The sequence below is a fragment of the Grammomys surdaster genome, unplaced genomic scaffold, assembly GCF_004785775.1.
Source record: "Grammomys surdaster isolate TR1022 unplaced genomic scaffold, NIH_TR_1.0 125985, whole genome shotgun sequence".
NCBI classification, from domain to species: Eukaryota; Metazoa; Chordata; class Mammalia; order Rodentia; family Muridae; genus Grammomys; species Grammomys surdaster.
In genome coordinates, this window is record NW_021620801.1 from 1,698,981 (window position 1) to 1,726,975 (window position 27,995).

At 40.4% G+C, this 27,995-nt stretch overlaps 1 protein-coding gene across 1 annotated transcript in view; it reads left to right on the top strand.

Annotated features, from left to right (window-relative positions):
* The window catches only part of Gtf2f2 (general transcription factor IIF subunit 2), a 115,120-nt gene that overhangs the window by 59,174 nt on the left and 27,951 nt on the right, over positions 1-27,995 (top strand). Inside the window, exon 5 of the mRNA XM_028754257.1 lies at positions 4,759-4,840. Coding sequence (XP_028610090.1) covers positions 4,759-4,840 — 82 coding nt within the window. The remainder of the gene's footprint in view (positions 1-4,758; positions 4,841-27,995) is intronic.

A 27,995-nucleotide genomic window follows, 5' to 3' on the forward strand; every position in this document is an offset into this window, starting at 1 on the left:
AGAAGGTCTGGGACCCATCAAGAGCTACTGCTAAGGCTGTTCAGCAGCTTTTAGTTCCCTCATCACCCAACCCTACCTTCTCTAGACTCTCCAGTTGGGCAGGGTTTCTAGCAAAGCTCTTTTGGATGCCCAGCTGGACATAATTTCTCTCTGTGTTTAATTCAATACTTTCTAAGTCAGCTTTGTAACACTTACAGTTTTAGTATAGTCACATTATATAATACAATACCATGGGTGATATAGGAGGACCAATTGTTCAGCTAAATTAGATGGTAGGAAATAATTTCATTACCAAGTTCAGGATTACATAGAACGTCCCGTCTCAAAAAAACAAAACAAAAACAAGATTACTAAGTATTCCTACAATTTACCTTAGGACTTTAAAATGTTTAGCTGCTTCTTTAGTAATGTAAGATAAAGCTTTGCTTTGGGTATAGGATGGGATGCCAGTTGAGCCTCTGCTTTCTCTTTCTTGTGGAAATTAAAAGTCTAATTTAAATGATCAGTTTGGGTTTTTTTTTTTTTTAACACAAAGCAGGAACTTCTATACTGCAGTAACACTAATCACATCCTTATAGATGTGTGCTTATCTTTGGTCTCCAAGTTTACAACACATTTGAAAGTATGTTTTTAAAACAATTTCTCTTTACAAGTCTTTAACAAAAAACTTTCATAGAAACAGCCCCAGGAACCACAGCCCTTCTCTTAATTTAAAAGGTTGCCTAATTCGTAATCAAATTACATAATTACTTAAACTAGTAACAACAAGTTTGAGCAGAAGTATGTGGGAGTGCTTGAGATTAACCTACTACCCACTAGTATATGGCGAGATACTTGCATCTGTCGCTGTATTTAATAATGAGAAAGTGGACGACTGTGTTAATCTGGGACTAAATTAAATGAGGTATGTCCAGTGCTTTCACTATATTGAATCTGCTTGTGTATCCCTTTCCCCATCCTACTAGACCTGAATATGGTCTGGAAACTGGTTGGAGAGAGTCCTGTAAGCTTAGCTTTTCTCCCTCACATTTGTCAACATTTCATTGTTTCCCATCATATCCATAAATAAGTCATATTAGGGCCTGGAGCGATGGTCTGGCAGGAAAGAGCATCTGCGTTTACAGCTGCCTGCAACTCCAGCTCTAGAGGGTTAAACCCCCTCTCTGACCTCTGTGGGCACTTGAAATGGACATACACATTTTTGAAATTACATAGGTTTGAGGATGGCTTTGTTGTTAAGAAACACTTAGAGTTCTCTCAGAGAACCAGTGTTCTGTCCCAGTACCAATGTCAGGTGGCTCACAACCACTTGTAGCGTCAGCGTATGTGGATCTGAGGCTCCTGACCTCTGCGGGTACTCACACACAGAGTCACAGTCTCACACAGGCGTGTACAGATGAACGTAGAGAGCAAGTTTACACTAACTAAAAGAAAATTATTTGAGGGTTTCTGTATTTCATTTTCATTTGAAGCAACACAGTATTTGGGTTTGGTGGTACAAGCCTTTAATCCCCAAGTTTGGGAAGCAGAAACAGGTGAATCTGCATGTTCTAGGTCAGTCTGGTATACAACAAAAGGCAATGTAAATGTATTGAATTTTGAAATTTTTTGTAAATTCACAAATACAGGCAATTCATTTGGGATATGTTATATGTTGTTTTGAGGTGTGTGTGTGTGTATAATCATGGAATGGTGAAATCATGCAACATTTATACATTTTGAAAATAATATATATGGTACAAAACAAACACTGCACTCACCTCTGTATTCCCTGATCACGGGTGTGCTTCCTTTATCTCTGCTATTTCTGATGTGCTTGGCCTCTTACACAGCATGGACTTGATAAATACATCATACGTGTGTAAGAGTAAAAGGGTCATCATCACACTCTTTCAAATTGGTCCAAAAGATAGTTTTAAGTAAGGATTTCTGTGTTGACGTGTACAATTTGTAGTCATCAGCAATGGTGTACAAGTGAGTGCTTTAAACTAGAACTCCATGGACAGTACCTTTCCCCTGAATTTAAGCAATGTATTGAAGAAAAGATGCATGGTTTGTTGGAGGAAATACAAGAACACGTTTCCCTGAAGCTTTAAGAAGTATGCCTTAGCTTTAAACAAAGAACAAGCAAATCATGTTTAGGGAGGCCATTCCCAAAGAGATTTGGCTTCTTAAATTTAAGAGAGGAAATAGGGGAAGCAAACTGAGAAATAACTAACACTGACCAGTTCTTGGGAAAATTTATTGGTAATGATTAAGACCTTGCATTTCCCTTGAGTAACATTTGAAAGCAATTTTAGGTTTGTAAAGATATGGTAAACAGAAAAGTATGGTCTGGTGCAGTGAATGTCACTGCACTGTGTGAGTAACTTTTTTACTTCATGTGTTTTGCCTACATATATGTATGTGGATCACATGTATGCACAGTGCCTGCAGAGGTCAGAAGGGGTAGCATATCCCGTGGAACTGGAGTTAGGGATAATTGTAAACTCCATGATGGTGCTGGGAACCGAACCCAGGTCCTCTACAAGAGCAGCAAGTGCTCTTAACCTCTGAGCCATCTCTCCAGCTGTGTGAGCAACCTTAACTGAAGAACAGAAAGTGGTGGTCAAGTTAAAATGAGCAGGGGCCTTGAACTTCCTTTCAACCTTTTCAGGTGTCTTAAATATATAGAGAGAAAAGTGATGGCCGAACCCTTTAAGATTTAAATCCAGGGTATCCGCTTGGAGTAGGTATGCTAAATAGGTGGGGAGCATTAAAGGTAGCCATTTTAGCATTTAATATTAGTAAATACTTGTATCTATAATTGAATTATTATCAGAGATGCTACCCCAGACTTAGTTTTTAAAAAGCATCAATTTACTGTCTAGTGTTGGGCTTTTCCTCATATACTTAGGATACTCCACATATCAGAATTGCCCACATTTTGCTATTATTGTGAGACTGAAGCTGTTCTTGTTTAAGACTTTCGGTTTCATCAGAGACAAACTGGGATATAAGATTTGTGTTTGCCAGGCTGGACCTATGCCTCCCCACTCATATGTAGCAGATGTGCAGCTCGGTCTTCACGTGGGTCCCACATGGGTCCCAAACAACTGGAATGGGGGCTATCCCAAAAGCTGTTTCCTACATATAGGATATGTTCTTCTAGCAGGACTGCTTTGCCTGGCCTCAATAGGAGAAGAATCTAGCCTCTCAGAGACTTGAAGTGCCAGGGTCGGGGAATATACAGGGGTTGGGGGGGGGGCTCCACCTGCTCAGAGGAGGAGGGGAAGGGGGAGGGAAGAAGGATTTCAGGAGGGTATGACCAGAAGGGGAGCAGTGAGCGAGATGTAAACTGAATAAGTAGATGGATGGATGGATGGATGGATGGATGGATAGATAGATATAGACAGACAGACAGACAGACAGACAGATTTGTGTTTGCTTTGAAAAAGTTCAAAGTCTAGTCTTCCTGACTTCACTCATGACAGGAACTTATTTTTAGGTTTAAAATGTAATGATTGTGGCTTGCATAGTGTTTCTTTGCTGGCATACTGTAGTGTGAAGTAGGTGTGGGTCATGTCATTGTGCTGAAGAGTTTTTGTATTGAGGTACTCTGAGAATATTTAATTCAGATGGTATGTTTCATAATTAGTATTTAGGATCACAGGTTGTAACTCCTTAAATTTTAGAGACAAAAATCTAGGAAGACCACTGGAAGATTTTCTTGTGTGAATTGTGTAGATGTGGTTCCGTATGAGTCTGTTTTTATTTGGTGTGTCACTGTTCGTATAGCAAATGTGTGCTGCTTGAAGACAGTGCTGTATCTTAATCATCTTTGATTCTACAGTGCCCACATGGTGCCTTTGCATGGTAGTCATTTATAGTTAGTGGAATGAATGAAGTAAGTTACCCTAAAGAGATGAATCAGATGTATTTCTGGTTAGTCAAAGGATTTTCTTAGTCTCTTCTCAGAACTCAGATGAATTCTCATGGACATATGACTGACTAGTAGGGGTTTCTAAGCACAGTCTTAGATCTTTCAGGTTGTCATAAAGCTTCTGTGTGTAAGAGGCATTCTCATGCGTCTTACATAGTAGGGCATGTCCATCAACTTCACTCTGATGCCAGTGGGCTTTGAAGGTCCAGGCTTTTCTTTCCTTTCTCCATTTCTCCTGGGTTTTAAGTCAGGGTCACTATAAGAAAGAAACTTGCATTACTGTTTAGACAAATATTTATAGTAGATTTACTGTTTGCTTATAATAGTCTTTCCGTGTAGCCCAAGCTGGTCCAAAGTGTGTAAGCCTCCTTATCTTCCTCCCTGGTGTTATAAACATGTGCATCCTCAGCTCCCAGATTCACATTTACACTGCCCAGTGTCATATTTGCCTACCTGGCATTTTCTCCTACAGGATACTCTAGAAACTCACTTATGTGAATGTGTAGACCTTTGATTTAGTGCTTTAGACTGACTGTTATTTCTAGAGTTACTTGTTTTACAGATGGAATCCTCCACTTTTTCATTAGATTGAATGAACTTTGGGCATTGTTAGTCTGAGTGTGTAAAGTAGCAGTGTAGCTCAAGGAACAATCCAGAAAGGCTCTGGTTGTCAGCTCACTAAGGATGAGGCTTCTCATAACTGATGTTGCTCTCAGCTTACTACTGTACTTTTGTTTCCTTGAATTATATGAAATATGTTTTAGTTATGTGTCAAAATGCCATCTTGGAATTGATGAATATTATCTCTGAATACATTTTTCCCCTTTCCATTCAAGATAAACTGTCATTGGAAGGAATAGTGGTACAGAGAGCGGAATGCCGACCTGCTGCCAGTGAAAACTACATGAAATTAAAGAGGTTGGTGTTTCATAACTTTAAATTGGTACTCAATATTTTTCATGGGGCTTAGGACACATTTAGGTTCCGTATTGGCTTCATACAAGCCATGATTTCAGTTTGAAATGTTTGCTTGCAACACTTTGCATTCAAACCAAGTGTTTGGCATGGTGGCACACACTTTTAATCCCAGCAGTTCTCTGTGAGTGAGACTAGCCTGGTCTACATACTGAGTTCCGGCCATCCAGGGCTAAATAGTGAGACAGAACAGAAGTGAGTAGGAAGAACATCTTTGTTAGAGAAAGTCCAGAATCAGCTGTTGGAGTTACTTTAACCTACTGTGTTACATTCTAAAATCAGAGCTGATAGGGTATTTTTTTCCTAGTTGTACTTATGTAAGCTGTGTGCATACAGTTATGCATATGTGTGCACATTTGTTTGAGTGTGGTATGGTGTGTAGGTCAGAGGTCACCTGAACGGTGTCCTTGGGTGCCTTCCACCTGTCACTTTTTGTTTGTTTGTCTGTTTGTGTTGTGGTGATTCGGTTAAGTTTGGTTTTGGAGACCCTGTGTTTTGAGACAGGGCTCTCAGATTGTGTGGCACTTGCTACTTTAAGTGGGCTTGATGGTCTCCCATTTCAGGGATTTATTTACCTGTCTCCACCTCTCAGCACTGGCATAGTATTGGACCCTTGCTTATGTGCTGAAGAGCAAACTCAAGTCTTCATACTTGGCAGGTGCCTTTTGCCATCTTCCCCACCACAAATCTTGGTTTTCTAATGACACGTTTCAGAGGTCTTCGTACAGTTTTATTTTCAAAGACTGTAATTTCCCTATGATAAATATGTATCGTATCAAACTACTGTCTGAAGAAGCATGGTTGCCAGAGTATCATCTTACTTTCGATCTATTGAGAATTTTATAAAGTTGTGTATTGTTAATGAGAGTTTTGCTTCAGTCCCCCAACTTCTATGTTAAAGACAATGACTTTGAAAATCAATCTCCCTCTCTCCCTCTCTTCCCCCCCCCCTTTCTCTCTCTCTCTCTTTCTCTCTCATGTTGTGAGACAAGGTTTCTCTCTGTAACCTTCCCTGTCATAGAACTTGTTCTGTAGACCAGGCTGCCCTCGTACTCAGAGATCCAACTGCCTCTGCCTTCCAAGCACTGGGATTAAAGGTGTACACTACCACCACCTGGCCAATCAGCATTTTTTTTTAATCCTGAAATAAGTTAATACCACTTTCATGATTTATATTTGATAGGTTTCAGCACCATGAGATTAGAATTACTTATCCATCCATCCCTCTCCTCATCCATTCATTCTATACTATCTGCCAGGTGTGTTTTAGGTACTAGAGAAACAGTTGTACATGGGATAGGCACTGTTGCTAAGCAACTTCCTTAGGAGCTGGTTGTAGCCACGCAGTGCTGCTCCCTGAGAAAGTGCTGTCTAAGAGGTGGACTCCTGGCTGTCCAGCATTCTTGAACCCAGGTCTCTAAGGTCACACTGTACTGTAAATCCATCTCCCCCTTTTCTTGATTATATTAGATGCTGTTTCCTGGAAGGGGCGTGCACACACACACACAGCTAGATGTGGTTTTTGTTCTTTTGTCTAATCTATCCCCTAGTTTAAATGCCTCACTTGGGCAAAGAAAAGAATGAGAGTCAAAATGAAAATTAGCTTTGTAAACCCGTCAAAAGATATTTCATTCTTTGTTTCAGCCTATAAAGTTTATGCTATAATATGGGCCTTTTTTAAAAAATGATCTTCAGATAGCTACAAATGTTCAAAAAGTACAAAATCAAGTCTTGGGCTACTCGTGGAGACCTGTTTGTGGTTTTAATTTTTCCATAAAGGACTTATGTGAAGATGAGAGCAGGCAGGCCACCTGCTGTGTTTGCAGAATGTCTGTCTGCCTTTTACCAAAATGAAAATGGAAATTATATAGCTTTAAAAATATGCTGTATGGCCAAATGGTTCAGGAAATGCTGATCATGTATTTCACAGAGTATGACATCAGTCTTTTGAAGGTGGAGAGTATTTTGACGAAGTAGAAAAAGATGAGGGTGGGAAGAACCTTCTGAATAGACAGATGGGCTGTCATACAGATACAAGGAGAACTGTAAGTTCTGTAAGCCTAGATGTGTAAGGTGACAGGTGCCATTTCTGTCATGAACTCTACACACACACACATTATTTATCATACATGCCTGCTTGAATAGCCACTGCATTTCCAGTATGTCAGAAACAACTCAGATCTCTCGTCAGAACCTAGTCTCAGCAGTTTCTTAGGCCAGATAATGCCATACCCACCTCCTTGATCCAAAACCTTCCCAACCCACAGCAAATGTGTCATAAAATCTTGCAGTTTTCTCTCAAAACCCTTTTTTCTATAACCCAGCCTTCCCTTAAATAAGCCGTACAAGCGGCCATGCTTTCTTGTGAGTCCTGCTTCCCACCCTGGTCTCCTCAGCACAGTAGCTACACCATAGTATCAGGGCCTTTAAACTCTGGGCCATGCCATTCCTTTTTTCTGTTTTTTCCCCATACTTCCTGTCTTGCTCAGAATGAAAGTCAGGTCTTTGTGATAGTCCTCCATGGTCACCTTGTCCTCTGTGTGCCCTCTCTCCTTCCTTGTCTCTTCTCCCCTCCCCATGTGCCTCGTAGCAGCTACTCCAGTCTCACAGGCTAGAATTCCAGCCTTGTTCCTACCCTGGGCCCTTGGTGCTGGCTGTGCCTTTCAGCCCGAAGCAGCCTTTTCCTTTTTCAAATGTCCTCTCAAATACACCATTTTTATTAAGGCCCACCTTGAATACCCCACCTCATTCTTTAATGTATCACACCTCTTAACTGTAGCGTTTACCTAGTGTTTTAGTTAGGGTTTTACTGCTGTGAACAGACACCATGACCAAGGACAACATCTAATTGGGGCTGGCTTACAGGTTCAGAGGTTCAGTCCAACATCATCAAGATGGGAGTATGGCAGAATCCAGGCAGTCATGGGTCAGGCAGAGCTAAGAGTTCTACATCTTCATCTGAAGGCTGCTAGTGGAAGACTGACTTCCAGGCCCACAGTGACACACCTACTCCAACAAGGCCACACCTCCTAATAGTGCACTCCCTGTGCTAAGCGTATACAAACCATCATACATAGCTTTACTTCCAATCTCTCCCTACTTCAGTTAAGGTTCTCACAAGAACAAGGGCTTTATTACTTTTGGCTTTAGTTTTGGTATGTATCCGTTTAGTTCTTTCGTGGCACATAGTAAGGAGTCAGTAAATAATTGAGAGAAAGGCAGAAATATAGGCCTGAAAGTTAAGAGCTTCACATGCCATTAGGGAGGTACTAACAAATTTCTTTTTACTGGGTAGAATAGTTGTATTATAACTGGATCACTCAGAACATAGGCTAATGATTAGAAAAGGAGCAGGAAGTGAGAGGCCGAAGAGATAACCCAGGCAGAGCATCTGAAAGACTTGGGAGCTGCTTCAGAAAGGAGTTTGGTGGATATTCTGAGGAAAAGTCTGGGACTAAATGAACTTGTGTGGTTATGAAATGACAGATTTCTCTAACTGGAGATGGCTCTTATAGCCTGTGTGTATGTCCCATTGTGACTATATCAAATTAGCTCCATTCCATCCTGTATACCACACAGAAAGGGTTATACTGATGAAAGAGGGGGACCGGAGGGTTTTCGTAATTTCCACGTCCAAAATCAGAGGGTGCTGTTCTTGCTCCAAAGAGTTTACAGTCTCTGAACCTGAAAAGGCCCCCACGCATGTGCTTCGATAAGAATATGTTTATTGGCGTGGTAGCAGTGGGAATAGAAGTGTGCTAGTGCCACTGAACGCAGAATGGAAAGGCCGAGTTCCAGATGCAGGAAGCAGGACTATTTGAGAGCTGACTTGGCAAGAGGGGTACCCCACACCTCAATAGTAGTACACTTGTGATCGGACTCTTCAAGCACTCTTAGGATTGCTCTCTCATTAGTGGCAGTCACATGTTTTCATAATCCGGCTCCTGTTTCACTTTCTGCCTTCATTTTCAGCTACACCTCTATATAGAGATAGTTAGATCACACTTCAAAGTCCTAATCCAGATATGCCTGAGACTTTTCAGTACTTGGCTTTGTTACATACTGTAGTCGTCTGAGCTGTCTCATGTTCTGGGGGCCACTTTGTAACGGCCCGTTTTGTTGTTCTGGTCTGTGAGTCAGGGCCTAGCAAGAGAGAGAGTGGGGGCGGAGACGCAAAGAATGGAGACAAGATAGGGAGTCTGATCAAGTCTCGTTTATTGGAAGGAAATCCTGGGTATTTATACCCTTTACCACGTGTCTTGTCCTCGTGGACAAGCACAGCTGAAGGCACTACATCATGTGCCTTGCAGCGTGGATATCACGTGCACCTAGCTAGCAGTGAGGAGACCACGTGCACCCAGCAGCATGGCTATCACGTGCACCTTGCAGCTGGCGGCACTAAACGAGATATTTATCAGAGTGTGCTCAGCTGTTGTGGGCTGTTGAAAACAAGTCTCTTGTCAGGGTAGATGGCCTGAGATGGCTGCAAAGATGATAGCCCCTTTCGGCTAGGAGTCGGCTCCCAACAGCATACGTGCTGCACTCTCCACCTGCACAGTCTTTTCTTTCTGCACCTTCAGCAAAATCTCCTAGTTTCTGTTCATCACTGGACTTCGGATCTGCCATTCTTCTTTTGGATATTGCCACATATTTATTCTTTAATTGTGAGTGTGTGTCTGTGTGTGGTGTGTGTGTGTATCTGTGTCTGTGTGTGTCTGTGTGTCTGTGTCTGTGTATCTGCCTTGTTTTCTGTTGTCCTCTGGGCAGTTATCTTCTGTACCATTCTGATCATGACAGCAGGGACTGTGTTATCCTTCCTTTCCTTCCTCTTTCCCTGTTCTCTTTTCTATTCTTGTTTTGTTGAAAACTGTAGTATGACTAACAAATAGCAAAAGATATATGTAAGAATGAAGTGGATCAAAGTGGGAAAAACTGTCAAAACAACATACAGAAACATGAAATCATTGACACCCAACTTCTGTAATTTTTTTTCTCTATGCTGTTCTTAAATATATATATATATATATATATATGTATGTATGTATGTGAAAGTATGTATGTCACACAAACACACACATCCATTGTTTATTAATTAATTAAAGACAGGCTTCATAAATAAAATAAAAACAGTGTTAAGAGTCCTTCCTTAGCATATGTGACTTTGTGTTCATTCCCTCCCACTATAGTGTACACACACATACAGTAAAAGTGACTCGTTTTCCATTTGAAGAGAACACACCATCACCAACCACTGCTCACATACTGGTGAATTTTTGAGGCAGGATCCTGCTGTGTATCTCAGGTCCTCTGACTGTACTTTTGCCTCCACAAGTGGTGGGCTGTGCCACCACCGTGGCTAGCTGACTAGACTTTTTTTTTTTTTTTTAATCAGAAACCTTTCTTTCCTCTATGTAAGTCAGTAATTTTAGAGTTTAGTCAGTGAATTTTTACTGTATTATATTTTAGTAAATAGCAGTTGAGCTACATGAGCTTAGTAACATAAGTGGCTATATTACAAAGTATAATATTACACATAATGTATTTACAAACAGTGTTCTTTAATAATCAGTTGTATTTTAGGAGAAATTGATTTTAGTAATCAGTTTTTATTATAGCTGTCTGTTATTGAATTTTGGATGATAAATGAAAATTATATATTCATTAAATTTAAGTTAATGAGATCCTGTCATTTATTTAAAGACAGAAGTTGAACATTGAAACCCTATAAGCAAATGAAATTCAGTCCAAGAGAGAAACACTTCTGCTGTCACTTCCTTTGTCTGATCCCATCACAACAGTAGACAGGTGCATGAATCTGGTGACCACTAGACAACGTAGAAAATAAACAGCATCACCCTGTTAACCAACTTTGTTTTAAAGTCTGAAAACCTTAGACTCAGCTTTTTACATGGTGAGGCAAGGCCCTCATGTGCTTCAGTTCTTTCTCTGGTGTTAATTTGGTTTGATCTCAGTGTTTCATTAGGAAGAGACCTATTTTGAGATGGTGAATATATTTAACATCAGTTCAGAGTGATGCATACTTAACTTAACTTTACTTAACTTTTGCTTCATAGAGTGTGACTTTTATTTCCACCTGTTGAATTCCTCAGGCATCTGTGATACAGTTAAAGCATGTACAGTTAAAGCATGTGCTCAGCGGATCTGTAGTTATGTGGTAGCATATCAGCAGCAGCAGGGACACCTGTCATCCTAATGGATCCTCTTACAGGAAAGTCACTGCAGTATGTGGCTTTGGGCCCTTTTACGTGATTATGTCAGTAACTCATCTAAAAGTACTTGACACACAAGTTTTTGCTTCGGAGACCGACAAGATGTCTCAGTGGGTAAAGGTGCTTGCCACAGAACCTGAGTTCAGTTCCTAAGAACCATATGGTCAAAAATGAGAACAAATTTTTAAAAGTATATTTTTAATTCTGTGGATGTGAGTAGGTTTTCTTCAGAAAAAAAGAAAAAATAAGAAGAAAACCCTTTCTCTAGGAGAACCTGTGAAAGATGGAGAAGAAAAAAAATCTGAGCCTCTTTTTGGGTTATGACCCTAGATGGGGAAATAGGTTGTGTTTTACAGTCGTTCGTGGGAGGCATTCCCATGTTTTACTCACCCTCATTCCTGTTATTGCGTCTGTGGCTAAGGAGATCTTTGACTGTCTTGCTGCAAGTAACTTCAGTTCCAGAGAATCTGATGCCTTCTTTTGGTCTGCATAGATAGCTACATGTATAAATACTCTGGCATACACATAAATAACATAAATATTAATATTTTATATATTATATTATATTATATACTTTTGATTTTATTAGAGTAATGATCATATGAGCAAGGTGCATTTAAAATAAGTTTGCCATTTAATATCTCATTCAAGGCAATACATTTGTAAATTTTTCTTTACAAGTCTTATTTATTACATTTCTATTATACCATGTATGAGGGTATGTATGTGCGCAAGTGAGTACATGGAGTTGTTTCCACATGTGGCACAGCACGTGTATGGAGGGAGGTCAGAGAACGATGTGCAGGAGTCAGTTCTCCCCTTACACTGTGGTCCCAGGCATTGAACTGAGGTCATCGGGCTTCTTAGTAGGCACTTAACCTACTGAGTCATATCCGTAACTCTCATAGCATTATACCTTGGCTTGAGAGCTGGTTCACTGGTTAAAAGAATATGCTGCTTGCAGAGAACCCTGGTTCAGGTCCAGGACCCCACATCAGGTGGCTGAGAATCGTCTGTAACTCCACTTCTAGAGGATTTGATACCCTCTTTTGGCCTACATGGGTACCTATGTGTGTATACACTCATGTGTGCATATAAATAAAATCTTAAAATATTTATATACTTTTGATTTGATTTACGATTGCTTTTGTTCGGGTTTCTTAAAGATGGGTCTCATGTAGCCCAGGCTTGCCTTGATATTCTGACCCTCCTGTCTCTGTCTTCTAAGTGCTAACAGAATAGGCATATACCACACATCTAGATTTATGTGCCACTGGAGATTGATCCTAGGTCTTTATAATGTGGGGCAAGAACTTTATCCACTAAGCTTTACTTCCCAGGTCTCCTTTGTTTTTGAACCAATCTTGCTCTGTAGTCCAGGCTAGCCTCAAATAAGTACGTTGACTGGCATATCAAATACAATGTTATGGTGGACTTCTACATTGCCTTCATTTGGAGATTTCAGAGTATTATCAGCTTGCCGGCTCTTATTCTGATCTTATCTCAGAAGTCTTTCTCCAGATTGAGAACTTCCTTGGATCTGTTCTTAGGCTATCTTTTCTTCTAGTAGTAAGATAGCTGCCTGTTGGTTCCTGCCTCTTTGTTCCTATGGGACACCTTGGAGTTGAAATGACATCATATATATATACATGTGTGTGTGTGTGTGTGTGTGTGTGTGTGTATGTATGTGTATGCACACACACCCCAGGTGCGTGTGTGATCTCATGTGTAGCTTATGGAGGTCTAAAATACAACCCATAATCATTCTTCATTTTATTTATTGAGATATACGGTCTATTACTGAATCTACAGTTCACCAGTTCACTTGTCTAGCTAGCCAGCCAGCTTGCTCTGGGAATCCCCATCTCAGCCTTCTGAGTGCTAGAATTACAGGCAGTCAGCACACCTGCCTAGTGTTTACTTGGGTTTAGGGGTCCAAGCTCTGCTCCTCATGTTTGCCTAGTAAGGTGTTTTATCCACTGAGCCACTTTCCTTGCCCCTAAATTATATCTTTAACAGCTGTAAAATAAAACTCTTCACTTTCTTCAGTGGGCCTTAACCAGCCAGTGTGGCAAGGAAGCTGGGATTGCATGAAGTGGTTAGAACCCACCTGGAGTGTAGGCTATACGTTCAGTCCTGTCCCAAGTGAGCAGCTACTGCCGCTCTGGGAAAGAGTGCATGCTAAGGAGGTGGTCAGAAGATCCAAGATAAGCCTGCTCTTCCAGAAAGCATGTTAGAGACAGGGAACATTCGTTCCACTGAGATAGTCATACTCTTGATTACTTCCCTTGAAGAAGGACCATTTTTTTATTCTAGATATGATCGAGACTTCCATTAGAAAATAATCCTGTGACTGGAAAAATGGTTCTAGAGGTTCCAGGTTTGATTCCTAGGATTTCAAGTCCCATGGGATCCAACACCTTCTGGTCTCTGCAGTCACTCAGTATGCACATAAAGCACACACATACACATAGGCAAAATACCTACACATATAAAATAAATAAGGACTTTTTGATGTCTTGATAATTACAGCAAATAGTTAAGAGGTTGAACTCTGGAGTCAGACCAGCTCCCCACCTACTGCTCTTAGCAGCACATGTACCCTGTTTCCTTGGTTTTTCCATCTGTAAAATGAAAACAATGGCATTTTTCTCATTGTAAATATTGCCTTTAATCTTGTGGCCCTTAACCATGCAAGAACAGCTGTCCCAGCTCTGAAAGTATCCTCAGCCCTGTCTATTTAACTCATGATAAAGGATGCAGAGGGATACTTTTTATTTTATTTACTTACTTACTTACTTACTTATTCACTTTAAATCCCGCTGCCCCTCCCAGTTACCCCCTCCTACATTCCATTTCCCTATCCACCTCCCATTCTCTTCTGAGCAGGTGAGGGCTCCCCGGAGTATACCTACACCCTGGCACATCAAGTTTTTGTGAGGCTAGGCACATCCTCTCCCAATGAGGCCAGACAAGACAGCCCAGCTAGAAGATCATATCCCATATGCAGGCAACAGCTTTTAGGATAACCACTACTCCAGTTGTTCAGGTCCCACGTGAAGACCAAGCTGCACATCTGCTACAGCCTGTGTATGTTCTTTGGTTGATAGTTCCATCTCTGAGAACCCCAAGGGTCCAGGTTAATTGACTCTATTGGTTTCCCTGTGGAGTTCCTATCCCCTTAGGGGCTGTAATCTTTCCTCCTGTTCTTTCATAATTGTCCCTAAGCTCCATCCACTGTTTGACTGTGGGTGTCTTCTCCTGTCTGAGTCAGCTGCTGGGTAGAGCCTCTCAAAGGACAGTCATGCTAGGAATAGTTCTGCCTCAACATACCTCTCCTGGGCATATACCCAAAAGATGTCCTACCATCCCACAAAGACACTTGCTCAACTGTATCCATAGCAACTTTATTCTTAATAGCTAGAAGTTGGAAACAACCTAGATGTACCTCAACTGTAGAATGGATAAAGAAAATGTGGCGAGAGTGGAGGGGTAGCAACATTTGGGATGTAAATAAATAAAATAATTTAAAAGAAAGAAAAATGTGGTACTTGTACACAATAGAATAGTATTCAGCTATTAAAAATAAAGACATGAATTTTGCAGTCTGAACTTTTTTTTTGATTTTTTGAGACAGGTTTTCTCTGTGTAGTTCTGGCTGTCCTGGAACTCACTCTGTAGACCAGGCTGGCCTCGAACTCAGAAATCCGACTGTCTCTGCCTCCCAAGTGCTGGGATTATAGGCATGCGACACCACTGCCCGGCCTCAGTCTGAACTTTTTAATCATCTGCTTATTTGCACTGAAGAATGGTGTGAGGAAACTGGTCAGTTTTTTCTATTGCAGTTTTAAAATTTTTTAATAGTATAACATAATTATATCATTTACCCCCTTTAAAACGCTAAAATAGCTAGGTGTGGTGGCACACAACTTTAAATATGGTTGGCAGAGGCAGCGGATCTCTGTGTGTTCCAGGCCAGCCTGACTACATGGTGAGTTCGGGGACAGCCAGGACTATATAGAGACACTGTCTTACCCACCCAACCCCCAAAAAAGAACTAAAATAGATCCTCTCAGAACATGCTGTTTAGGGCAAGGAAGATACCTTAGCGACCCTTGGCAGCAACAAATGCCCTTTCACATATCAAAGAACAAACCGTAGCAGTGTCCACCAGTAAATATGCTGCTGTAGACTTCCCTAGGAGGTTTGCTGCCCTTTTTTTGGGGCGGGGGGTGAGATAGCAATTTCCAAGCAAGTATAGACTCTACTGGGAAAATATACTAAAAAATAAACCACTAACATAGACAACAGACTGAGGTTTTACTTAAGTAATACTGTTCTTTCTGGTCATCCAGTGTCTTGAGTATGTAAGTACTGTTTCACCACGAGCATCTCTGGTCTTTCAAGCTCCCATGCTCAGCTTGTTCTTGTTCTTCACTAGTACCAAATGTGCATCCTCTCATGGGGGACACACATGTGTGAGTCTTGTTGTTGTTGTTGTTACTTAATGTGGGAGTATGTCTTATTAAATCAAAAAAATTTTCAGTCCAGAAAACAAAGTGTGTCTGTGTTCTGGCCCCTTCTTGTTGCCGTTGAGATCCAAGTGTGCCCTGGGTCTAGACCAGTCACTTTGTGTCCTAAGTGCATTGTGTGCTCTGCTGGCCTGCTCTCCAGGGTCTTCGTCTGCTTTCTTTTTTTTTTTTTTTGGTTTTTCGAGACAGGGTTTCTCTGTGTAGCCCTGGCTGTCCTGGAGCTCACTCTGTAGACCAGGCTGGCCTCGAACTCAGAAATCCTCCTGCCTCTGCCTCCCAAGTGCTGGGATTAAAGGCGTGCGCCACCACTGCCCGGCCTCAGTCTGAACTTTTTAATCATCTGCTTATTTGCACTGCCTTCGTCTGCTTTCTGCTTGCCAGCCTCCATTCCTTCCCCTGCAGCACAGAGGGGAAAGCTCCTTGACAGCTGCCCTGCACAGAGCAAACACCCATCCCTGATCGTTGCTTCATGGCCCCTCAGACACTGCTCACCTCATTCTGCTTTTCCTTTTACTCCTGTTGCTGTTGTCTCACTTAGATTGTGAGCTCTGTGAGTTCAGGAACTGTCTCATTCATCCAGCGAACACTAGCAAAGGGCCATATTTGAAAAAGTCTCTGCATCGACTGACAAATATACAGAGTAGTACGTTTATATCTGTGTATATGGGTGAAAGTAGTAAGTCCTGACCAGCAATATTGGCATATGGTAGTGGTTTCCCAGAGCCTCGCAGCTTTGCAGTGTGAAAAATACCTCAGTAAAGTCTGTCTTTGTTCACTCATAGCTGAAAGTCAAAGCTAACCTGAGGCAAAACTGGATAGAAAAATTGTCTTTATTATCTGACCATCTCCTTCTTCGCCATCCTTCTTAGCAATGTCTATATTTAGATACTGACTTTTTTTTTAATCTCATTCTGATCTTTTTATTCTGTTAACTCTGAACAAATCCAGTCAAACTGAGCACTTGATTTTAAACCTTCTGTTACTGTATTTTGAGTGGGCAGTTTTACATGGTAGGAAGAGAAGACACTGGAGTTACACCATTTGTAGTTTGGCCTCAGACAAAACCGAATTGTTTTTAGTTTGCTGGAAGATTTGTCACCAGGACAACCATCTCTGCCTCTGGGCCCAATGAGGAGTGCTGGCCCTGATGCATTTGTTGGAAATCTGTTTCTAAAGACTTCAAGCTGGCTCTTGAAGGTAGCCCACATAGGTGACCACACTCCCTTAGGTGGAATCAAGACTGTTTCTGACTAGTCCATCTGGAGTCATTACAAACCAGAAAAAGGAGCTTATCCCTCAAATACTTTTATTTTTATGTTAGAAAATTGTGGTAATTTACAGGTGTAGTTAAGCCAGGAAATGATCACAGTTAATATGAATCATTGCTGTCTGGCCTGTAAATTTGGCTTACATGTGGTACCACTGTCTACTGCAAAATGGGTAAAGTTGAGGAGGAGCTTCACTTCCGGTGTTACAGACCTAAGTATATGGATTACATAAAGCCTAGTGTGCTTCTCCTGGTCCTTGTAGGCACTAGGATTTTCATTATTTGGACTATGATTTCTTGATGCCTTTCAGACTAAGAAAAGATGTCATATGATCCTTTGTTACTGAGTGAGGCTCCTACTCAGTATGTAGAATCAGTAAGCTACTTAGTGCCTGGGACCACTGAATGCTGTCAGTCATGTCTTTAACCTACTATTGGGATGAGCTTAACTTCTACTTTGAGATGATCAGAACTTAGTCTTTGTACTTTATTATCCCCAAAGTACAAGTTGTAACTCTTAAACATTATTGTCAGCATCTTGCCTGAGACTCTAATATAGTTGTCATGAGGTATTTAAAAGCAATCATTCGGTTATAAATAGAGAAAAAGGTTTTTTTAATGACTGATGAGTGAAAATGACTTCCAGACAGAAGGTCAGCCTGCATGGCAGATGACTCTTAAATAGCTTTGTGTCACCTGAATTAGTTCTTTTTAGTTACCACCTCTTAGAAAACATTATTTTTTACTTTCCCAAGTGAGAAAATTGAATCGTGGAGAAGTTAAATGGTTTTCTTTTTTTGTTTGCTTTTTTTGTTTGTTTGTTTTGGTTTGGTTTTTGGTTTTTTGGTTTTTTGAGACAGGGTTTCTCTGTGTAGCCCTGGCTGTCCTGGAACTCACTCTGTAGACCAGGCTAGCCTCGAACTCTTGAGCTCAGAAATCCACCTGCCTCTGCCTCCCAAGTGCTGGGATTAAAGGCGTGTGCCACCACTGCTCGGCCTTAAATGGTTTTCTTAGCCTCACAATTTGTAAATGGCAAAGCTGGAGTTTGAACCAATATCAAATGGAATCCAGGACACTATAGACAGATTACCTCTTTCAGGTCAAGTGGTTTCAAAATATTGTCTAGCATGTTAGGAAAAAAGAACCTTGCATACGCCCTCCTCTCTTAGATAGCTCTTGCTCTGAAGTCCCTAGAATGTAAAACCAATATTATTAGTACCATGAATGTTGGATTACCAATACAGTAATATAAGATATATTATTATTTCCACTTGGAATTTTTTACCTAGTTTCTGATCTTGCAACTTTAAATGAGGTTTAATATCATAATTGAATTAGAGCTATACATATTGGCAGGAGAGAGGTGGAAGAACAACTCATTCTATGTGACTATCCTACTTTATGTACCAAATCTGGAATGCTTCAGTAATTTTGATGAAATAGTAGTTGTGTCATTTTGATGATTTCATGGGTCCATTTCCAGAGAAGACAGTCATTAGAAACATGTCTGGCAGCCAATGAGTATGAAGTATTTGCTGATTAAAAGTTGTGAGGCATATGCTTAACCCAGAGTCTGCCAGGCTTCCCAGGACTTTGAACTCTATGAGTCATTTCTGTTTAAGCTATGGCATGTCACACTGATTTATATACTTCTCTTACTTCCCAGTGCTTCATAGCTCCTGAACATAATTTATTACTCATTGGCCAACAGGTATTTGTTAAGTATCTAAGCATACTATGTCATGAAACATTAAAAAAACAACCAGAGTTAAACTGATTTAGTGCCCTGTTTTAGGCTGTGTAAGAGGTAGGCATAAGCAGTAAATTGTAGAGTTTATAAATCCACTGATATAGTAAAGTCAGAGCAGAGTCTAGACATTGAATAGCTGTAGGGACTTGGGGGACACATCCCAGGCAGGAACAACATCGTGTAGTAGGTAAAGCAGTAGGAATCTTGCTTACATTACTTACTTACTTACTAACCACCCTGAATAGATGAAGCAACACGCAAAGTCAACCTGTGGGTAAAACTGGCTATCAAGTCTATAAGTGCCAGGCTGAAGGCTAGACTCCATCTAATGGTGGTTATGTTCTTCATTGTATAGGAATTTCCTAAGTCTACTCTAGGGTTTTGCCCTTGACATACTCTCCTCATTCAGTTACTAACTTTAGTCTTTTTAAACATCTATTTTTAATGAGTATTTTGCCTGCATGTGTGTATTATGTATGTTTGTGCCCAGTGTTTGTGCCTAGTACCTGTGGGGCCCAGAGAGGACATCGGATCTCCTAGAACTGGGGGGGTGGTTGAGCTAACATGGGTGCAGAGAGTTGAACCCAGGTTCTCTGCAAGAGCAGCAAGTGCTCTTAGAATATTTTGTTTTCTAAGAATGACTATCATTTAATGTGTATGAGTGTCTGCCTGCATGTATGTCTATAACATATATGTGCAGAACAGTAGTTGCAGACAATTGTGACTTAGGCATGTTAGAGCTAGGAATAGGATTCCAGTCCTCTGGAAGAGCAGCCAGTAGTTTTAACCAGTGAGCTGTCTCTAGCCCTTTTTAGGCTTCCCTTAGGTGCCTACTTTTTAACTCTTTGTACCCTACGCTTTATGCATTTAAAATACATAAGTATAGGAGTGTGTGTGTGTGTGTGTGTACACGTACGTACGTACACATACATGTGTGTATGTAGCAACAGTCAGGAATGAAAGGATGAGGAAGATACTCATCTCTGCTCACTGTAGATAATTGTCCATGTGCTTCGTGAACTACAGCTAAACTGTCAGCCTTTTAAGGTTTAGTTTCATAGTCCAGAATGATGCAGGTGTCCAGAGAAAACTTACTAGACACACACCCCTCAGAAGGCCAGCATGAGCAAGAAATACTTGAATTTGTGAGTCTGTTGTTTTCTCCTATGGTCTGCTACACACATCAGTTTTAGAGGAGGTGGGTGTGGCATGAACAAATGCTATTGTTGACAGAATTTTAATTTCTTATATAATTATGTTGAGTGCCATATGGCATTTTCCTGTAGCACATTAATTACTCGATGCTCTTCTGTTTCTGTTATTAGTGCACTTTGGTTTAGCTGCTTTTTAAATATAAAGCTTTAGATGTTTGTTTTTTTTCATAATGTTATCCTTTGAGGTGAAATTCATGGACTCTAGACCATGTGCACTCTAAATGTGAATAAATGGCCGAGGAGCACCATTACTCAGGTATACAGAATGACTACTGGTAACTGTGTTAAAGACATAATGAACTTCTTATTAATACTCTGTTTTGAAAATTATCTTTTGATCTTTCTCTATGGCTGTATTTTTCCTTCCTGAAATTTTATAAGAATATTTTTTTTCTTGGGCTGGAGAGATGGCTCAGTGGTTAAGAGCACTGACTGCACTTCCAGAGGTCCTGAGTTCAAATCCCAGCAACCACATGGTGGCTCACAACCATCTGTAATGGTATCTGATGCCTCTTCTGGTGTGCCTGAAGACAGCTACAGTGTACTCACATACATAAAATAAATAAGTAATTCTTTAAAAGAAAAAAAATATTCTTTTTTTTTTAAAGATTTATTTATTTATTATATATGAATACACTGTAGCTGTCTTAACCACTGAGCCATCTCTCCAGCCCTACAAATATGTTACTTAGTTGATTTATACTATTTAACTTTGAAAGATTGAAGGTATTTGTCCATTATGATACACAATTAAATAAGCTCAAAGAGCTGGCAGGAAAAAACACTAATAAGGATAATTATAATTCTTTTGTGGGTATTTGAGAAAAGGCCTCATATTGTAGATCTCGTTGGCCTGAAACTTACCACGTACGTAGACCCCGCTGGCCTCATTCATGGCAAGTCTCCTGCTAGCTGTTAGCTAGTAATGTCTCCAAAAAGGTTACCTGTAGAATTTCTTAAATTCTTTAATGAAAATAATTATAATGGGTCTTTCTAAACAGTGTTACATATTGCACCTGTGCCCACACCTTGTCTGTGAACTTCACTGAGAACCAAGCTTCATGCACATGTTTCATATGAGCACCTGGGTTTGAATTGCTTTCAAGTGAGGTCAAGAATAGGATATGATCTTTTCCTAAGTGTTACAGATCACAGATTCTTTTCCTTGTCTTCTGTTTTCTCTCAGAGCTCCCATTTTGCCGTGTTGATGCTTCCCTTTGCAGCCCTTTCGTTTTTCTGGTTGACTTTTTAATTCCTGTGGGCTAGGAATTCATAGTGTATTCAAAAAGACTGTATAGGTTCTGAGTTGAGTGCTCAGACCTGCTGTACTTGGTCTTGTAACATCTGTTTTAGTTTCTGAGATGGTTCTGATGAAGGCACATGTTATTCATTGTATCTGCTAAGTCACAAAATGAAAGTAGGTTTTCTCTGCTTAAGACCAACCCTCCATTAGAGTAACTTGGTTTTTGTGAGAATAATATGCTTGTGTCATCTTTCTGAAACTCCTCTATATAATAAAGTATTGCTAATTAAATTTCCTGACATCTTTCCAAGTGCTTAGCTGGGAAACTGAACCGTGCAAGAAAACGAGCTCTTAATATTGAGCTGCTGATTTCCCGAGTTGATTTCTCTGTTGATCATTAAAATTTCCATCAAGGCCAAAGTAGGCAGCTTCAAAGTCTATTTTGTTTTTGTTTTGTCTTGGATGCTGGTGCTCAAACTCTGTGCCTCCTTTATGGTATAGACAGACACCCCACTGTTGCAGACACTGCCTTCCCCATATGAGGGCATTTTATAGTCAGTCCAGTGCATGTTTCTTAACCCTCCAACTGTACTGTGAGCCACCTTCTTTTGTGAGCACTATTAGAATCTACAAAGCATAAGAAAGAGAAGATTTCTATTCGAAAGGCTAGCATAGTACATGTTTTTTCAAGCTTTTGTATAAGTGTAAATCAGCTTAGGTCTTGAGAAAAATGTAGATTTCAGAACCAGCAGCGGATGTTTAACTCGGAGTTGAAAGTAGACAATAGGTCACAGACAATATGAAGAGTTTGACATAGGTGGTCTTTAGAGTATGTTTTAAGAACTACTGACATATAATATCTAAAATATAAAGAACTCTTAACAAGGAGGCTTGTTAAATAATAAGTATGCTTTTAAATAATATGCAGACACAAAACATTATTCTGTATTCTAAGTGCCCTAATTTCTATTTCATCTGTAAGCTAAACTGTAGTTGATATGCTACAGATTTCTTTTTTTCAACAAGGGACCATATATGCAATGGTCATCCCTTAAAATGATCACATTCGTTAAATTGTAGCTCTCTTAGCTGGTAAAATACACTGATGTTCACACAATAACAAAGTGAGTTGACATTATACATCTCATAAGTATCTGTCCCATCATTAAGCATTGCATGCAGGCCATGTGTCAAGTCTATATGGGGTTAAGATTAATACAGGGTCCAGGCTGTCCTTGAACTCATTATCCTCATGCCTAAGCCCTCTACGTGTTTGGAGTGCAGGTGCACACCATTTTGCCCAGCTGAGAAGTTTTTAACTACTTCACCAACAGTAAATCTTTGCCTTAAGAATGGCATTGACTTACTACATGCTTCCTCCCAAAAACAACAGTTAGTAGAAGATTTGAGGAAAGGCAGAACACACCAGGACTTTAAAAGTGAGGTGTCAGAGAATGTATCTTGAAAGGTATTCCACCAAAAATTGAATTAATAGTTTCTTCACAGAAAGGATTCTGGGCAACTAGCAGAGCCTTGGTTGTAATTATAGATCTGTTTGAACCAAACAAATTCTATTCCAAGTGGTTGGGTTACCCAGCCCAAAGTATATGTGAAACCATATACCATGTGTCACTCAAATGCAACTGTGATCTCTTCAGTCTGCCTTCCTCATGCCCCAGGGATGTATGGAGCTTCCCTTCCTCACACTGCACACTAAGGCTGATGCTTTCCTCCTCGTGGGCCCTTGCCTGGAACGGCCCTTCACTTCAGAAGTTGAAGCCACTTGTCTAAAGTTTCATTCCTACACATAGTAGGGCTTGTTTCCTAACAATCTCTGCTTCACCATCATTCTAGTTTTCTTTCAGAAACAGTAATATTTTGTTCCTTATAGCTTAGTATGTGTTAATACAATCTAATATATATTAATGCCTAGAATATTCCAGTTCCCAGTATTACTCATTCTACTTTCTCAGTTTTTATTACTTATTTGGTCTTCCATGTCCATGTAAAAACAATTTTTACCAAGTTGATAAAACTCCAGTAAAATCCTCGGTATTTTCAAGCCAGAGTATAGTGTAAGAGGTATTTGCTGTTTGACCGTTTAGAAATGTAGCTTCCTAATCCAAGCCTTCCTTTGTCTCTTCCTGGTTCATTTGTAGAAAGTTGAGCATTTTTACTATGAATTGCCTATCATAAATGCTTTTTAAAAAATTATGGCACAGCTGAAATACAGAAAAACTACTTTGAGATACTTACACTTTTGGCACTTACCACTTTCTCCATTTGTTTCTGTCTCCTCCTCCTCCTCCTCCCCCTCCTCCCCCTCCTCCCCCTCCTCCTCCTCCTCCTCTTCCTCCTCCTCTTCGTTTTGTTTTGTTTTGTTTTGTTTTGTTTTTCGAGACAGGGTTTCTCTGTGTTGCCCTGGCTGTCCTGGAACTCACTCTGTAGACCAGGCTGGCCTCGAACTCAGAAATCCGCCTGCCTCTGTCTCTCAAGTGCTGGGATTATAGGCATGCGCCACCACCGCCCAGCCCTGTCTTTTCTTAAGGTGTATCACTGTTACCTAAAAATGTAGTGACTTTTGAAAAATACCATTAACATAGGAAACTTAGAAGAATATATAGTCAAAATTGACATAAACTATGTTCTCATAGTCATTTAAATAAAAATGAACAATAGACTGATTAGATGTAGACAAAAACTTATTTAAGTTTTTATTTTCAGTTTATTGATTTTTTTTTTTAACCCTAAGAAAAACAAAGTTGAGCACTACAGAACCATGGTTGTAAGGGCCAGTCTCCTAAAACAGATCCAAGATCCCACAGGTACAGAGTTTGTGAACACTTACCCAGCCATGCGCTCTCAGTACCTGCAGTTTGTTATCTACCGGTGACTTTTCTACAAACACGTGAACAAAACCATTTCATCAGTGGGCTTCCTTTCCAGTGCTAATGCACTATAAACAGATTGTAGATCAGTGGTTAATGTCTGTTAACTGACAGATTGTCAGTTAATACTGAACGTATTGAATAACATGGTGGGTTGTGACATTTATGCTCACTTTGCAAGTAGCTGGGGGACACTGGGTCCCTAGTGACCACTGCTGTGGTAGAGAGATGAGTAAGATACTTGAGGAAGTAGGACACTGAGGATCAAGGGAAGCTTCTCTGGGGAGTTGTGGCCCAAGTAGGCATTGCCATGAGAGAAGAAGACAAGGGACTAACAAATGGTTTCCCAAGACACATCCTCTAAAAGTTTAGTCTGCTTGACAATACCCAGGTACTATGAGGCCCCAGGTCTCAAAATGAGTGCCACATGTCTGCTCATTGCATCCACACTCCATTCTTCCCTTAGCCTGCTCTTCAGGCTTTTTCTTGTTTGTTTCTTGTTCTGCTTGTTCTAGCTCACCTCTCCACTGCTTTCTGCTGGCCATGACCTTCATTTTCAAATGAGCCCTTTGCTACAGGTCCTCCAGTTTAATACTGGCTCCCAGGAGCTTAGTTTGGCATTCAGGACTTCTTTGGTCTCAATTGCATCCTTCTGTCTGTTCCTCTGTTCTTCCTTCCTCCTAATTGTGTTCTCTTTTCTTCTTATTCTCTTTCACCCTCTCTTCCTCATGCTTCAGGGAATTGGCCACCTTCTCCTGTATCTCTATTCTCCCCATCTCTTGCACAGTAAATGCCTACTGAGGTCATCATCTTTCTAAAGCAAGCCTTTTCTTAGTCCTTCAAGCAATCTTCCACCTTCTCCATGTTTTTGTTCACTTCCATCGAAGCTCTCCTACATGGTCTTGTTTGGCTTTCTGGACTTATTTCTGAGTTTGTTGAGAGATAGATAGGTGTGTGGAGTTAGTTTGGAAATAGGGGCTGTGGTGGTTTGAAAGAAAATGACTCGAAGAGTTAGTTCATAGGGAGTGGCTCTATTAGGAGAGGTGGCCTTGTTAGAATGGATGTGGAGGAAGTGTGTCACTGTTTATTTCTGCTGCTGCAGCTCAAGATGGAGAACTCTCAGCCCTCTCCAGCACCATGCCTGGTCTGCCTTGCTTCCTGCCCTGACAATAATGGACTAAACCTTTGAAACTCATAAGCCAGCCCCAATTAAATGTTTTCCTTTGTAAGAGTTGCTTTGGTCATGATGTCTCTTCACAGCAATAGAACAGTAACACAGGCTTTTGTCAGAAGAAGAATGTGACTGGTAAGAAGAAAGGATAAATACATGTTTAGATGGCTCAGTGGTTAAGAGCACTGACTGCTCTTCCAGAGGTCATGAGTTCAAATCCCAGCAACCACATGATGGCTCACAACCATTTGTAATGAGATTTGATGCCCTCTTCTGGTGTGTCTGAAGACAGCAGCTACAGTGTACTCATAAATAAAAATAAATAAATCTTTAAAAAAAAAAAAAAAAAAAAGAGAAGTCTTAAGAGACTATTTATAGAATCCTTTGTGGTTTAAGTACTTGAGTATGATAGAAAGACAACTCCCTTGTTTGTATGTATTGGGCAGCATGGACCATTGATGAGAGCCCTATTCTGGAAAGTCGAGAGGTGGGAAGTTTAGAGGGCAGTGTGTAGCATCTAGGATAAGGAGGAATAGGGTTCAGAAGATCTAATAAAATAAATGGAGAAGGTTGAGAAATCAAAGAACTAAATAAACAAACTTTTATAAGCTTATAAAAGCAGAGACAAAGCCAAGAATAACACTGTCTTATATTTCTGAAATAGGAAAGTTTTGTTTACTGCCATTCTTTATAGTCTTGGTGGTTTGGGGACAATGCAACTAAAGCAAGTACTCGCCATGCGTCTGTCTGGCATGAAGTGCTATAACTGTTCTTAGCAATGTTATTAAGGCAACACTTCATTTTGAACTAGGATTTTGTATTTGTGGTGTTATGTCATCAAAAGGTCATAATGTAACATTGAGTGAAATAAAAGCTTTGTTGCTTGTAAAGGGGCCTGTGAAGAATAGCAATATAAAATCATAAAAAGACAAAGGGGCTAGGATTTTCTTAGACTACAGCTTTCATTTGTGATGAGTTTGCATGGTAGTTTGTTGAACAGTAGGTAATTAAGCACTTCAGGTCAAGTTCAAATCCAGCATTTGTCTTTTGAAACTGTTTCTTGGGTCCTTATTTCCAGATTTTATTTTCATTTTAAAGTTTGCTTCTATTTTTTTTTTTTAAAGTACAAAGTCCCCTTTTAGCCTTCTGTGTATCATGCCCTTGATGAAGAGAGCCAGAGACCATATGGCTAAAGCTCTAGCCACAGAACAGGAGCTGTGGGGGCCCTTTGCCTGTTTGCAGTCCTTTTTGGCAGTCTTAGAGATTTTCCCCATGTAATATCAGTATCAGAGTGCCTCAACAGCTGGTCCTAAGTGGAGCTTTCTCCCTTGAAAGCTCTGCTACCTTCTCTAATTTTTTTCTCCCTGACTCGATTAGGCTTTAGTTAGCACAAAAATCTCAAAAATGTTTTAAATGGCATGCTAAAATTTACATTTTCTTTAAAGAAATTCATTTTGAATCTCAGCCCCCATTAATGGCCATATACTGCCAGATATTTCCCATCTATTCCAGCCTTTTTATTTTCATGGAGTCACTAATGAGTTAGCCGCTTGCTATAGTTGCTTAGTCACCATAGCAACAGTGTCTTGGTTAGTGTACACCTGGGTAGCTTCCTGCAGTTTGACATGATGCACAGCCAATAATTCTGATTCCTACTCATAGGCAACTGGAATTTTGTAGGTGGTGTTTTTTAGTTTACTGAAGAGATGTTGTTTGATCCCACTGCTATATTGTGTTGGTACCCATCACATAGTCACAGGGTCGTAGAAATTTTAATTTAGAAAATGATTCAGACTTGCGGTGAGATATATATATATATATATCTCAAAGTAGCTACCTAAGAAACAGTACTTTCCTCACTGTAAACACTTTACTTGACCTCTAACCTCAATATTTTTAGGAATCAAAGACATTTAGACTGCTTAATAACCGCAGGTACTTAACCTTAAAAACTTCAGATAATTCAGTGTCGTTGTCGTGAGTTGTTGTTGTTGAGACAAACTCTCACTGTGTAGCCCAGACAGTCCTCACACTCATTATGTAATCCAGGCAAGCCTGGAACGCTTAGTCCTCTGAGGTATATACTACTACACACAAAAAGCCTTTGGGATTTTTGTTTTGTTTTATGTGTGTGAGTATTTTGCCTGTATGTATTGTGTATGTATGTCTGGTGCCTGTGGAAGTTAGAAGAGGGCATCAGATCCTCTGGGGATAGAGTTCATTGAGGTTTCTGAGCCGCCATGTGGGTGCTCAGAATAGAACCCAGGGCCTGCAGGAGCTTCAAATGCTCTTAACCACAGAGCCATGCCTTCAGCCCCTAAGCCTTCAGTTTTTTAATACAATGCAGATGACAATTGAAGGCACTTTTCATCACAGTGATGCTTTCTGTCTTCCTTTGTCACATCTCTGTGAGATCAGCCTCTTTGCATCGGTTTACCTCCTTTCTTACACATTTCCTACACTACTTTTGGATCTGACTATACACCCTTAGGTAGACCCAAAGAGGCCCAGCAACCTCTTTGTCTCTCAGTTGCTGGGATTAAAGACTTTGTGCCATCGTGCCTGTATGCACTTAGCTACTTACTTAGTTACTACTTAAATTTACACTTTCATCAGTCTATTTCCATTTTGTGTGTTTGTTTGGGGGGCAGACTATACAGGAGATTGTTCTCTACTCTGTGTTTGCATAGACCTAGATTAGTTGTAGACAGGCCAGTGACTTATCAAAAATAAATTGCTGGGCTAGAGACCCTCCTGTTAGATCTGTAACACTGTGTAAACTGGTCATGGCAGTACACTCCTC